This window comes from Sinocyclocheilus anshuiensis, unplaced genomic scaffold, assembly GCF_001515605.1.
Source record: "Sinocyclocheilus anshuiensis isolate Anshui unplaced genomic scaffold, SAMN03320099.WGS_v1.1 scaffold758, whole genome shotgun sequence".
Taxonomy (NCBI): Eukaryota; Metazoa; Chordata; class Actinopteri; order Cypriniformes; family Cyprinidae; genus Sinocyclocheilus; species Sinocyclocheilus anshuiensis.
The window spans coordinates 1,157,332-1,172,792 of NW_015548126.1; the positions used below are offsets into that span (position 1 = coordinate 1,157,332).

The window sequence follows — 15,461 nt, forward strand, 5'->3', positions numbered from 1 at the left end:
CCCCCCTTCGTAGCTGTGCACAAGCTTGGAGGGGCTTGCACTGCTGGTGATGTGATGGTCTTTTGCTTGAGTCTATAAGCAGTCGCCATCGACTGTTTCAATTCTTTCTGGACCATGTCAAGCTCCTTTTCAATTGCTGAGTCAGGGTTTGGACCTCAGCTCTGGCAGCATGCCGATGGCCTTCTAAGGCCTTAGATCTGGTGTCTCTCTCATTTAGTTCCACATATGCTGTTTTTAACAGTGACTTTGTGTGAAACAGTTCTCTTTCCAAGTCCTGTAAACTAAATGGAAATGAAATAATATATATATATTGAATTTATAAATGTGTATGTACAGTACAGTATGTGTGTATGGTTGTACATACACTTATATGTAGTTGGTTTTTTGGTGTTTGACTTAGTGTTATGTTAGAATCATTATTATACTCTTATACCTATTGTTCTTTAATATTTTGAATTGTTTTTAGCTTTATTTTTTAGTTTTTCATTTAAATGAACCACACAAAGACTAGTAATAAAATAATAAAGTCATTTTGTGATATTCTATGTGATTTTTTTTGGCTACTATTAATTATGATCAATACTATCTATGAATAGTTTCCACAGTTAGTTCATAAATACAAGGACTACTTTTATTCTAATTGTAGTCATGTCAAGTAAACACTCATCTTTAATTTGAGACAACTGAGTAAAAAAATAATCGCTTTGGATAAAAGCGTCTAATAAATTACTAAATAAATAAATAATAAATAGCTTATCTTATATCTTATTTTATCTTGGGACTTTTTGAAATTATTGGAATTGATAAACCTTCTTAAAGGGATAGTTCACAAAAAAATTAAAATTCTGTAATTTACTCATTTAATTATATATTTTTTATTTTTATTTTTAATGTATAAACAACTTTAATGACATCAAATTACACACCTGTGTGTGTGTACTTGTTTATGCTACATTGTGGGGACCAACAAGTATAGTAAAACCTGAAATTTTTTGACATTGTCGACAGTGCAAACAGGTTTTCTGTAAGGGGCAGGTTTAGGGTTAGGGGATAGAAAATATTGTTTGGTCAGTATAAAAGTAATAGAAGTCTATGGAAAGTCCCCACAATTCACAGAAACAAACGTGGGGGGTTATTTCATTTGCACCTCTTTAACCTTCTTTTCTCTTCCCGTCAGCTCCCAGCAGCCAAACTTTGATTATCATGCTGAAGTGGAGGCTTTCAGTGCCCGACTGCAGGAGAGTTTCTCTGTGGAGCTTCTGAAGACGGCGTTTGTGAACACGTGTTACCTGCGATCTGAGGAGGAGAGGAGGCGAGCGCTGGGCCTTGATTTGGAGACGACCACCCTCAACCTGAAAGACAACGGCAAGCTGTGTGTGCACGGTCAACAGTTCACAAAGGTGAGAACACTGATGAGTCTCATGCTCAAAAATTGGTATGGTATTCACATTCCTCTCTTTCCATTGTTTTGTACAGGGTTTCCTCAGTGACTGGTGCAGGGGCAGCTTTCCCAGCCTGCCTGAGGAGGGTGTGGCAGCCGTCGTAGGCCACCTGACAGGGTCAGAGGTCATGTGTCACGTCGCACAGAACCTCGCAGTGGAGGATTTGACGATGAGTGCAGAGTTTCCTGTTCCAGATGAAACCCTGCAAGGAACGTTCTTCGCTGTGATTGGTGCTCTGGAGCAGAGCAGCGGGCCTGTGCGAGCCGGGCTTTTCATTAGAGTAAGACAAGAGTCCTCTTAAAGTTAACTTTTTAAGTTTTTTTTTTTTATATATATATAAAATTATATTTTAGCAAATGGCTGCAATATAACAAAGAGTGAAAATTTTAAGGGGGTCTGAATACTTTCCGTACCCACTGTATATACATATATATAATGTTAATTTTTAATGTTTATATTTATTTTTTAAAGATGTATATATATTTATCATATATCTATATTTATATATCTGTCTGTCTATACTGATCTGTATTGATATCATTTTAATATTATACTTTATTTATAATAAGTGTGTGTGTGTGTGTGTGTGTGTGTGTGTGTGTGTGTGTGTGTGTGAAATTTAAAAGTTTAAAAATAAAATTTCTAATTATATGTAATTATAGAAGTTTTATATTTTATTATATATTTTTAATTGTTATATTATATTTATTATTAGGGATGTGCAACAGCGATCGAGTACTCGACCGTGACAGCTGCGATCGATTATGAAAACGATGATCGTGGAGAAAAAAAAAACTTACATATATATCTATATCTTCTTCTGATTGGTTATAGCTGCAATTTGGGCGGCACTCTGAGCTCTGATTGCAACAGCATGTGGTCCAAAGTATAGATGTGAGAAGAGAGAAGCATGGTTCACTGGCATTTCATCAACACAGCATTATAATTAGAACTTTATAGAACTGAAATCTATAGTAAATTCTGTCTGCTTTCCTTACCCGTGTTTCAGCACGCTGTCATGAAAGCGCATCATGGAGGGAGCTCTCTCACGATATAGCGCGTAACTTAAAGTTCACCGGCATTTGCATCCTTTTGTGCAGATACAAGTTGTAATGTTACGTCTGTGTTATGTATCTAAGTTATCTGATTAATATCAAAGGATGTCTCATAGAACAGGCTTCAGTTTATTGGCATAAAGCCACTTTTCAGCTTCACCCCAGGCAGCTATTCCTTTTTAGATGCTTCTTTTTTAATAACATTGCTGCATCATAATCATAATCTAACAATGTTCTAATCATGTGTTCATGTTTTCATAGACAGGTTTTCATGTCATATTTTTATTTTTAACATTCATTTTCATAACAGTCTTCAGATATTTTCATTATCTCCATTACGGCCATGCCCCGTCTCCGAGTACTTGTTTTTGAAACCTATCAATGATTGAAATGAGAAATTGCCAAAATGCCCATCCCTATATATTACATTACATTAATATTATATTATATGTGTTACAGACCCTAATCTTTGTGCACTTGTTGATCCATCTGTTGGGTGTGTGGTTTTGCAGGATTTCCTGGTGACTCAACTAATAGGGAAAGTCTGCAAAAATGTCAACGATTCTGTGTTTTTCTGTCAATATGGGGTGCTGTGTGTACATTAATGAGGAAAAAAAATTAACTTAAATGATTTTAGAAAATGGCTGCAATATAACAAAGAGTGAAAAATTGAAGGGGGTCTGAATACTTTCCGTACCCACTGTATATACATATATATAATGTTAATTTTTAATGTTTATATTTATTTTTTAAAGATGTATATATATTTATCATATATCTATATTTATATATCTGTCTGTCTATACTGATCTGTATTGATATCATTTTAATATTATACTTTATTTATAATAAGTGTGTGTGTGTGTGTGTGTGTGTGTGTGTGTGTGTGTGTGTGTGTGAAATTTAAAAGTTTAAAAATAAAATTTCTAATTATATGTAATTATAGAAGTTTTATATTTTATTATATATTTTTAATTGTTATATTATATTTATTATTAGGGATGTGCAACAGCGATCGAGTACTCGACCGTGACAGCTGCGATCGATTATGAAAACGATGATCGTGGAGAAAAAAAAAACTTACATATATATCTATATCTTCTTCTGATTGGTTATAGCTGCAATTTGGGCGGCACTCTGAGCTCTGATTGCAACAGCATGTGGTCCAAAGTATAGATGTGAGAAGAGAGAAGCATGGTTCACTGGCATTTCATCAACACAGCATTATAATTAGAACTTTATAGAACTGAAATCTATAGTAAATTCTGTCTGCTTTCCTTACCCGTGTTTCAGCACGCTGTCATGAAAGCGCATCATGGAGGGAGCTCTCTCACGATATAGCGCGTAACTTAAAGTTCACCGGCATTTGCATCCTTTTGTGCAGATACAAGTTGTAATGTTACGTCTGTGTTATGTATCTAAGTTATCTGATTAATATCAAAGGATGTCTCATAGAACAGGCTTCAGTTTATTGGCATAAAGCCACTTTTCAGCTTCACCCCAGGCAGCTATTCCTTTTTAGATGCTTCTTTTTTAATAACATTGCTGCATCATAATCATAATCTAACAATGTTCTAATCATGTGTTCATGTTTTCATAGACAGGTTTTCATGTCATATTTTTATTTTTAACATTCATTTTCATAACAGTCTTCAGATATTTTCATTATCTCCATTACGGCCATGCCCCGTCTCCGAGTACTTGTTTTTGAAACCTATCAATGATTGAAATGAGAAATTGCCAAAATGCCCATCCCTATATATTACATTACATTAATATTATATTATATGTGTTACAGACCCTAATCTTTGTGCACTTGTTGATCCATCTGTTGGGTGTGTGGTTTTGCAGGATTTCCTGGTGACTCAACTAATAGGGAAAGATCTGTTTGACATGTGGAAAGTGGTTGATCCCATGGGGCTGCTGGTTAAAGAACTGACCCTTAAAGGTATAGCTCTACCTGAGCCCCGTCTCATCCGGTCTGCTGGAGCCAGTACCGTCCTCCCGCTCTATTTCGTCGGGCTTTACAGGTATGACACAAGGGTTAATAAGCTGCATGAGGTCATTGTTAATTTCACTGATAAGTTAGTAACAGAAAATTAACATTTACAAAGCATTGTGTAATGTCACACTGCTATGTATCTAAACCCTGGTCTATATTCTCCACAGTCTGTAAATAAAGCTCTAGTTGATTAATCTGAAGTGTCATTTCAGGGTCGAGTCAGGTTTATTCTGGTCTCTACTCCAGGAAACCAATAATCAATATTCTTCTCAGTTTAGGTTTTTGATTGATTTTTAAAATGCCAAATCTTTTTTTGTGTCAGTGACCGTAAGCTGCTGGCTCAGGGTCCAGGCGAGACTGTCCTAGCAGCCGAAGAGGAGGCAGCGCGCGTGGCTCTGAGGAAACTCTACGGCTTCACTGAGAACCGCAGACCGTGGGACTTCACTGCCCCCCGCGAGCAGCTTCAGAAGCCCAGCGCACAGGCTCTCACCAGCGGATAACTGACAGACTCCAGCGGTCGATGTTTTGTACTGTGGCTTGAAGAGCAGATTCCAGTGGGACACTTTTTGAAGAGCCAAAATATGTACATTCATCATCATCTGCTTATGTAGGTTGAAACTCGATTTCATTTGCTGAAATGTGTCTGTCGGGTCACTGGAGTCCAATTTAATATCCCAGAAAGACTGAAAATCTTGATGTACCACATAGCCTACTATGATAATTAAAAACATCATCTACATCTACCTTAAGAGCATTCATCTGTTCTGCAGATGCACGTTCTTTAGATATACTTTCATCTATTGCTGCATATTGTTGATGTATATAAATGGTAAGCTTCATTGCTTATAAAAGTTCTGAACAAAATGTTCCGTTTCAAGTGTTCAGTCTGGATAGAACTTTTTGTGTCGTCATGGATACTGGTTTTGCACAGTGGTTCTAAGTTGGTCACCATAAAGATGTTTGACTCATCTAATCAGCAGATGCTAAGTTGGCCAGCACGAGTGGTGATTAGGAATGCAGATAACTGCTCTTCTGTTATGTTTGAAGATTTTTTATCTTACAGTATTCAACCTACCGTTTTTTACATCTTGCTACGTCTATAATCTTAATGAACCCTGATGAGCAAACCACCATGTTCATATGTTTTAAATGCCAGTGAAACTTAATAAAATGAACTTCTTGTAATATAATCCAATCTGTCACTTGGAGTTTAACTTCAAAGTCTTCATACAAATTGTTAGCAGAAATAATTACAAAGAAAAAGCCAGTAACACTTGCGTACTCTAATAATCTTGGTTTTATTTACTGCTTAGAATTTTTTTACAGTGTATATTAGGTATATATGTGGCAATTCCATATAATCTGAGACCCATATTTTCTGCAAACATACAAAACTTCCACTCCCCTGTCACATAAGGTAATAAGTGTGGGTAGTCAAGACTTCAAGGCATATGCCTTTACAAAATGTGAAAAAATTTTCACTGAAGTAAAAGGGGACAACTAGCCCCAGTCTCTCCCACACAGCATTTGGCCAATGCAACACAAAACTGCTTTATTTAATTTAGGCAGCTTAATTTATCACTTCATTATACATATTCATGGCCATCCTAAAAACAAAAGGTGATTAATAAAGTCGTTTCATGTCCTCAGCGAGCCAAATCCTCTGAATTAGGTCACTTGCAGAAAATTGGAGCCGGCTGTTATTGTGTTGCGTCCATGTGTTCCTCTAGAGGGCGCTGCTGGTTAAGAACATGTAAATGAAGGCGAGAACGAGCACTCGAGAAGTCTTTTGGGCAGGGATCAGTTGTAGTCACGTGATCCAAGTTGGCGCCTGTGATTGGTTACTTTCCCGTTCCAGAGTTTTCGCTTTAGTGCTAGTGGGTTTATACAATTATTAGCCCTGTTACACAACAATATCAAGTTTTTTCTCACTTATAATTACGAATATTGAGCAAAGCTATTTATGAGTGTATATTTGTTATATTTACATATAGATTTACACCGCACAGTAAGACTTATGGACAGTTTTAGCATTGAGCCCTTTGGTATTTCTTCCGTTGAGTATTTATTATTAGTACTCGCCCCCTGTCGGTCGTTATGTTAAAATGAATACAGAGTGGGAGGGCTATTGCATTGGCAGTGAAAGTAGAGTGGGCATGCTGGCCGTTAAAGAAAGTGCCTGCGCCTCAGGACCCTCCTCTCTTCACTACGGCCGGCGCTTTTCGCCCGTTGTTCGCGAAACGTGAGGGCCTTCTGAAGAACTCCGGTCCGTCCTACCTTCCCGTTTCCCGGTGATACGTTTTAAAGGAAGCCCCTGTCTAATATTTCCCCAGGAAAACATACTGGATTTTTATTACATTCTTTTTTTTTAATTGACCGACGCTATATTAACGGCTCCGGCCATGGCAGCCAGCGCGAAGCGAAAGCAGGAGGAAAAACACCTGAAGATGCTGCGGGAAATGACGAGTTTGACGCCCAACCGAAAGTGCTTCGACTGCGATCAGCGCGGCCCGACCTACGCCAACATGACCGTGGGCTCGTTCGTCTGCACGTCCTGCTCAGGCATCCTGTGAGCCACCCTCCTGTCTGTCTCTGTCTGAGCCTCTTTATTTCACACACTGGCTGTGTCTCAAAACCTAGTGGGCTGCCTAGCTAGTCATCGCATTATCCAACGCCCGTGATTATGAAGGTAGAATGACGTCAAAAAGATTTGCATACGCAGGGTAATATTTGTGGAAGTGTACATAAGACTGTAAGCGTAAATAAAATTTGCATGGATGCCATAAACATGTCTAGTTAGGCAGCTTTATAGGTTTTGAAACCAATTGTTTCAACCCAGCTGTTGATCCATTAACACAAATGTTATTGTTGGGGGGTTTAAAAAGTAAATAAGGGTGGGCAAATGGGTTGTTGTCTTATTGGGGGTTGGTAATCTGTCAGTAAATTGTATTTAGGGTGGGTGGTTGGGCTGATGCAGTAACATCATGTGTGTCTTGCTCTCAATCCACTCACTCCAGCAAACATAAGTAGCTACCTGTAGGCATATCACTGGTCTTTTCATACTCATGTCCTGCATTGTCTTATCTAGCAGTACGGACAGATCCTTGTGGGTCAGATAAACCTCTATACAGCATGTGGAAGAGCTGGATAGTCATACAGACACATGGTGACATGTGGCAAAGGGTGTGTGCACCCCTGCAGACTTGTCCTGATAGCGGAGGGCTTGACAATCCCTAAATGAAGCTGAATTTATAATTTACTTGTATGGTGTGGATCAGAGGTGTGCTAAGGGATCTGTGAAAACGTTTAGAGAAAATCAGTGTAAAAAATAAATGAATAAAAATGATTTAAATACATCTTAAAGTACAGTACTAAATTGAGTTGTTAGGTAGACGTTCTGATAGTTTTTTAATGTATCTGTTTATCAATCAATCAATCTTGCTATCTGCTTAATATAGTACTGTACTGATGTATTGTTTAAATATTTTAAAATATATTAATTTATTTTATTCATATTATTTCAGTTATTTTTATTCATTTATTTTTATATCTAACCAAATACTTCGAAATAAACAACAAACATTTTTTTAAATAAATTGATTATAATATTTAAATAAATAAAAGTACAGTAATAGTAGAAAAAAATTTAAATGTAAATTTCCCCCCAAAAAATGCATATTTATAATTTAAATTTTTCATAGTATAAATGTTTTTTTGTTTGTTTTTTCAATGAAAATAAAAAGCTGACTTTTAAATTTAAGGATGGAGGCCCTTCATGATCATATTTGTGACCCTGGACCACAAAACCAGTCATAAGGGTCAATTTTTCGAAATTGAGATTAATACATCATATGAAAGCTGAATAAATAAACTTTCTGTTGATGTATGGTTTGTTAGGATAGGACAATATTCGGCTGAGATACAGCTATTTGAAAATCTGGAATCTGAGGGTGCAAAAAAATTAAAATACTGAGAAAATCACCTTTAAAGTTGTCCAAATGAAGTCCTTAGCAATGCATATTACTAATCAAAAATTAAGTTTTAATATATTTACAGTAGGAAATTTACAAAATATCTTCATGGAACATGATCTTTACTTAATATCCTAATGATTTTTGGCATGAAAGAAAATCAATAATTTTGACCCATACAATGTATTTTTGGCTATTGCTACAAATATACCCGTGCTACTTAAGAGTGGTTTTGTGCTCCAGGGTCACCTTTGGACATATTTGGTCTGTGGCATTTGAAAGATTTTAAACGTCTAGTGTGGATAACATATATGGTCATCCTGATCTTTTTTGATATCAGATGTTGAGTTTCTTGTGTAATTTAGAATTTTACGCGGAAGTCCTTTTCCATGTAATTTATCCTCCCTTGTTAGTTGATAAGCATCGGCACAGGAATGAATGCTGAAACATGCCATTGGTAGAATCTCCATTGAAAGATGCATTTAAAAGTGCCATTGTGAGATAGATAGATAGACAGATAGATAGATAGATAGATAGATTATTTATAAATATACCTGTTATGATGAAGAGTTGTGTGTCTTGTATCAGCATTTCAGCCTTGTTGTGTAACAGGCATCTGCAGGGGATTTTGGATTTGGAAGTTGGAAGGGGAGTTGGAAATGCTCCTAAAATAATGCTTTTTAAATTCAAATCGCTAGAGTCATCCTGCAAGTATGTGATGTAGAGTTTCTTGAATTTAAGTAAATAAGCAGACCTCGTTCCTTCATTGCATCTGTGAAGCTGACAGCATGCTTCCCTAAATTAATAGGACTCACCTTTTTGGTGCATGGGTCAGTCTGTCTTAGTTGATCAGTGGAGGTTGAGTTATTCTGAGTGATAATCACAATTTATTGCTATTGCAAACCCACCAGTTCTTTATGCTTATTTTAATTTTTATGTTAATTTCAAATTTTTGGATCACATGAGATGGAATTGACCCCCTTTTATTTGAAGCTCAATAAATTTGGATATTTATTGAGTTTTAGAACATCACAGTCAGTCAAAGTATTTAAATACGTTCTTCACTGATTTATAGAATTACTTAATATTATAAAATGCATGAAGTTGCTTTCTCATTTGTTTGTAGAGAACACTGGTACAGTACTGCTGTTGCAGACGGTGGGCTCAATGAGTATGTTTACATGGACAACAATATTCCGATTTTAACACAATTAAAACAATACTCTGATTAAGAATCTACCATGTAAACAGAGATTTTTAATTACCCTAATCCGGCTAAAGTCATGCTCGAAGTAAACACAAATCGAATTAAGACACGTGGAGTATTCCTATTTTAGTCGCATTATTGAAGTGCAGTATAGACATGTAAACACCTTAATCACATTATTACCGTCGCTGCATTTTGCGACAGGATACACACACGGCACTGGTCAACCGTTTGACTGCAAATAAAACAGCTTCCAACACCGCAGTCGTCTGTATGCACATACAAATAATTAACTGCACTTGAAGCTTTCATAAAAATCTAAATGAAATACCCACAACTGTACATGGCATCATCACGAAGACGAACTATATGTTTATATGTGAAATTTTGAAGGGGACGTCGGATGGTGTCACGTGGGGACGTAATGACGTGTGCCATTAATCAATCTACTATAACATGTAAAACGGGAACATGAAAGGAATATTCTAAAAGCAGCTCATGTAAACAACTTAATCATAATATTGTCTTTAGAATAAGGTAAATAATTAGATTACTGATGTCCATGTAAACATAGTCAATGTCATGTTTGAATGAATGTGTGCATTCCTGCTGTGGAATACAATCCTAATTTTATGCTTGGTTTGCAATAAGATGAAAACTGATCCACTTTTTCCCATTTTTGCACATATTCATCTTGATATCAGAATTTGAAATGGACAGTCTGAATTGAATAGTCCATTTGAAAGCATTTTTCATTCATACTCCTAATATGCACACATTCATTAGCTGAAAGTCTTGATGAAGAGTCTGAATTGGTTGTGTTAGTTATTCATATCTGTGTTTCTGATAATGAATTGTCTCATAGAGTCTGAACTAGTCATGTCTGAAAAATGATTAGGTAGGTTTAGAGCTGGGCGATAATTCGATAACGATAATTATCACGATATGATTTTCCCTCGATAAAACAATATGAAGAGTTAGATAAATGTTCGATATAATGTTTATGCGCCAAAAGCGGAACAAAACAGCGTGACTCATTTGAAGCGCGCCACTCGGACCGTTTATCCGCTCGGATCAAAGTTCAAACTGCTGCACGGCGCGAGCTCACTAGAGCAGATGCGTTTACTCTGCCACGTGAGCACTAAGCAGCGCTGTGAGATCCAGTTTGAAGCGCTTGAATTCAGCGATGAACACAAATGACTCTGTGATTTAAACTAGTTTAAAGGGGTCGTAGGATGCTACATGCACTTTTACAAGTTGTTTGAACTGAAATGTGTGTTGGCAGTGTGTGTACACAACCACCCTATAATGATAAAAATCCACACCGTGTTTTTTTTAAAATCTGGTTAAATATTTTCCCCTTTCTCAAATCGAGTCGATCTCAGATGCCTGTCTGTGTGACGTCACACAGACAGGCCCCTCCCACGATAGTTTGATTGACAGTAGCGTTTCAGCACAGACTGGACTGGTGTCTTACCTTAGACCCGCCCTGAGTGAGCTGTCATCAGTCCGCCATTGTTTCACCGCCGGAGCAGATGTAGACAAGAATGACTCCTAACAAGCGATTGAGGTGTTGTTGGAAGTAATAATGAACATAGCAGTCGTCATTTACTCCTGACATCTGAGCTGCTGAAGACGCAGTGGATTTCGTTTGTTTTTGAAGGGAATGCTCCCCACGATCTACCTAAATGCGTCTATGTTCGTGCGAATCATTCATGATCCAATGTGTTTTATGGATTCTCATCCGCGAAGTAATGAAGTAGAGGATTTTTAAAAATCGAATAGTCGAATAAAAGCAAATCGCGACCGCCCTATCTGAGTGACCTCTCTACAAAATTACAAAGAATGGTCAATAATTCTCCAAAAGGCAGAGGAGAGGATAGTGAGATGGGTGCGATCGATTGAGCAAATAAAAGAAATACGAGTTTGTTGTTCTAGCTGAACTCTTCTAGAGTCCTGTAAGTTAATAAGGGATGACGTATTTACACTGGTTCCATCTACAAAAAGCAACTAAGATTTTTCCATTGGCTTTTGGATTGTTGCAGAATGTAAGTTCTGTGACCAATAAAAGTTTATGCTTCTTACACGTTTTGTTAATTGAGATAATCTTCCCAAATGAACAAAAATGAATTTTGAAGCCTTAATAGAATCATTAGAAGTAAAAAGCTAAAGTGAGGCTGTAAAAATTACACCATGGTCATTGGTCACATGACTTCAACGCCACTACCATTAAGCTTTTGAAAACTTAATATCCCTGACAGCCTCTGTAGTCTCCTTTAACCACTTATTAAGCCACTTTTTCCATGTCATGTAAATTTGTAAAAAGTTGATCTTGTGTTTACCACAGACCTCATTTCAGGCACTGAACCAAAAACCCATTGACTTCGGGACAATGGAACCGGAAGTGCAAAAATGCTTGTTTCTGTCTTTTAGGGCTCAATCCTGCAGTGCTCTATTATTGCTATGCTTTTGTAAGTATCCTAATTTTCTATAGTAGTCCCTCCATTTCTGACGGTGTCTGTTAACGATGACCGTCATAGTAAACTCCATCAGGGGAGATAATTGGGTTCTTTTCTAAGCACCAGCTTCTAAAATGACTTCAGTATCACCAGAGAGACATCTGCTCGCTGCACTGAAGCGTATGCACCAGATGTCAGACAGCCAAAGCATAGGAGTCTCCTTACAACCAGTCTGCAAATATTTGACTTTTTTGTACTTTTTAATATGCACTTCTGCATTTAGCAGTTTCAACCTTATTCCACCTTAAGTTTAGCTAAAAGGACATAGTAGTCAAAAGCATAATGTATGCACTTTTCTCTGTGGGTTATGGAAAAGTGAATGATTAACGTGCTAAGCTATTAATGTATGAGCTATTAGGTGTTGGATTTTAATTAGGGCATTTGCATGGGGAGATGATCCTCTGGCTTTGCCGGATTCACAAGTGTGCCAGTGATTCCCAGTTTTAATCCAGAAGAACTGAATGTAGATTTTGCCATGCTGCTTTTACACAGTGTTTTTCAAGTCTTTTCAGTTATGGGCTGAAATGAGTTTAAATTAATTAGATTGAGCATTTTTGACTGAATTTTGTCAGAAATTAGGGATGTGTTATATTTTGGTGTCACATTGCTGATTAAAAAAAACGTATCCATTGATAGTGGATTTTAATTGTGCATGCTAAAAGCACTTTATGCATATTTTATTTTTTAATATTTAGTTAACCATCATCTAGGTTAGCGCTTAATTTAGTTAATCTTACGCTTGTGTAAAAACACAGTTAAATATAATCTTTAGCAACTCTCAAAATAAATGCAAATCTGATTTTATTTATTTTTCATACTTTTATATTTAAAGTGATTCATCTTAGTGATTCTTCATATTTTATTTATTTAGGTAAAATCTATATATTTTTCAATATTAGCCATTTATCTGTTATCGGCCATAATAACATGAGAATTATTATTGGCTAATTTTAATTTTGTACATTATTTTATTCTATATCCTAACCCTAAAGTAAACTAACTTATCCCATATTGAAAATTCTTCATCCTCTGCCTCAGCACTTTATCAAATCGCTTTGATTTCTTCAGTTCTGCGTTAGTGACTAATATCCTGTAGTGATTTTGCTGCATTTCCTCTCACCTGATCTAAACTTTAATCACACACACTCATCTATGAATTTATAATCACTCTGATCATTCTCTGGCTTGTACATATGACCATCAGTGAATATGTATGTTTCATGAACAGGAAGTGTATGTCAAGTATTTGCAGCATCAGCAGCATGTGGTCTGCACATGCACAGGAAGTGGAAACAGTAGGACAGGAAGTACACATTGTCCTCTCACTTCAGAGCTGTGTCAGTGTTTGTGTGAAAGGCCATTGCTACACTCACACTTTTCACATATTCACGTCATTTGATGGATGAAATCACAGTAGGACAGAAGTTTATGCTATGATTGTTTATTGTGAAATATTTGTTTCATCATTAGTGCTAAAATTTAGTTGTTTATATAGGGAAAATGACAGTAAATTAAACAAAAATACTCTTCTCAGTGTCCAAAATAGACCTAATTTACCTGAATTCACCCTATACTGTATGTTATCAGTATAATATTGGCCATTGATCACATTGCTTATAAGATATCATTAGGAGAAGCCCAATCAGCTGACCACTGATCTCAACTGTGATTCCCCTCCATGAATCTCTGAGCAGGAGCACAGATCTTTGGTCTGAGAAAGAGGAGCGTTACCTGAGTAGAGATTGGGTGAAGTCAAGCTACCCACAAACACTTCCCTGTTAGTTTTATGAAGGGGTCAGTTACTGGGTAAACACGTTCTCTCTCTCTCCTATCCTCCTCACTCACTTTCACTGTCTTGCTTTATCTTTCTTTCTCCTTTTTTCACACTATCGTTTACCCACATAGGCTACTCTTCTTTCTTTCTTTCTTTCTTTCTTTCTTTCCTGTTCTCTCTATCTAGTTCACCTTTGTTTCCGTAGTCTCTGATATATCAGACACCGCAGGTCTTGTCTTGATTTTGATCATCACCTCGTGCCACACGCTACTGTTTAGGCACGTGGCATTTCCTGTTGGCTGGTTTGCCAATGTAGAAATCATCCATTTAAAAAAAAAAAAAAAACTGTAGTTTACTGTACAGTTGTACTCTTTATACTTTATTCTGTATACATAATCTATATACATCTACATTGGATTTATCCTTTAACTTTTAGCCTCTTTAGCTTTTTATCTTTGCTTCAAACATTTTTTATATTAAGCAGTAACCGTTTCATAAACACGATAAGGCACTCAAGGCCATGCTGTATTGTGATATCATGGCTAAAGGGCGTTATTTTGTATGCCACGTAAATATTATATATAAAAGGTGTTATAAAAGGTTAATATGTAGTGAGTTGTGCAATGGTGAGTGGTTTGTACACTACACAAAAGATTGGGCTTAATAAGATGAGAAAAAAAAATCTCATATTTGTAAAAAAAATACAAATATATATATATATATATATATATATATTTTAGGGGTGTAACGGTACACGTATCGGGCAAATTCCAAATGGAAGTGATCATTCCTATCCCCTTGGTGTGGGGACTTTGGAGTGAGCAGGGCACGTGCGTGCCATTATGTAGTCGTTTGGAATGATCCAAACACCGTGCTGCGTTGTCACGGGAACATCCCAGCTAAAGATAATGAGGATTATAGTGTTGTAAAAACGCAAAGTGTTTACAGAGTTTTATTATTGTTTTCAATACTTTTCATTTTAAAAGCAACTTCTAAATGTCTGTTCAGTAGTCCCTATAGATGACACAATTTAATTAAGTGATAAAAAGCAAGGACAGTCTTGCGCACTTACTTACTGTCGCGCGCACATGCTCTCAAGTGGCCAAGACCACAAGTGTGGGTATTTGGACAAGGGGTTTATGAGTTTTTAAAATATGCTATATCATATATAAAAAACAATATATATAAAACTTGTTAAAATATTAAAAAAAAAAATTTTTCATCAGCGACATCTGCTGATAGACACCTTGCTGTGTTGTCACGGGAACATCCCAGCTGAAGATAATGAGGAAATTATGTCACTCAGCGGCCTAGTTCTGATGAACCTCAATTCTAAGCATCATGTTTGAAGGAACCCAGCTCTGCTCATCACCTGCAGAGTACCATCCCAAAAGTAAAGGTGTGCTGGTAGTGTGAGGGGCTGTTTTTCAGCGGCAGGGACTGAGGGACTCGTCAGAGTAGAAGGAACGCTCAGTGCAGCAAAATATAGAG

At 36.7% G+C, this 15,461-nt stretch overlaps 2 protein-coding genes across 6 annotated transcripts in view; both read left to right on the forward strand.

Moving 5' to 3' along the window:
* LOC107704747 (39S ribosomal protein L44, mitochondrial-like) overlaps window positions 1-5,651 on the forward strand; it is a 7,103-nt gene extending 1,452 nt beyond the window's left edge. Inside the window, exons 2-5 of the mRNA XM_016507737.1 lie at window positions 1,178-1,400; window positions 1,477-1,722; window positions 4,349-4,527; window positions 4,822-5,651. Of these exons, the coding sequence (XP_016363223.1) occupies window positions 1,178-1,400; window positions 1,477-1,722; window positions 4,349-4,527; window positions 4,822-4,999 (826 nt within the window). The 3' untranslated portion in view covers window positions 5,000-5,651. The remainder of the gene's footprint in view (window positions 1-1,177; window positions 1,401-1,476; window positions 1,723-4,348; window positions 4,528-4,821) is intronic.
* Window positions 5,652-6,591: 940 nt separating this feature from the next.
* The window catches only part of LOC107704749 (arf-GAP domain and FG repeat-containing protein 1-like), a 26,264-nt gene continuing 17,394 nt past the window's right edge, over window positions 6,592-15,461 (forward strand). For 3 of the 5 annotated variants that reach the window (XM_016507742.1, XM_016507745.1, XM_016507746.1), the window contains exon 1: window positions 6,593-7,068. In XM_016507742.1, the coding sequence (XP_016363228.1) occupies window positions 6,902-7,068 (167 nt within the window). In that variant the 5' untranslated portion in view covers window positions 6,593-6,901. Of the gene's footprint in view, window positions 7,069-15,461 lie in introns of all 5 variants that reach the window. The other 2 variants (XM_016507743.1, XM_016507744.1) reach the window with 2 other exon arrangements.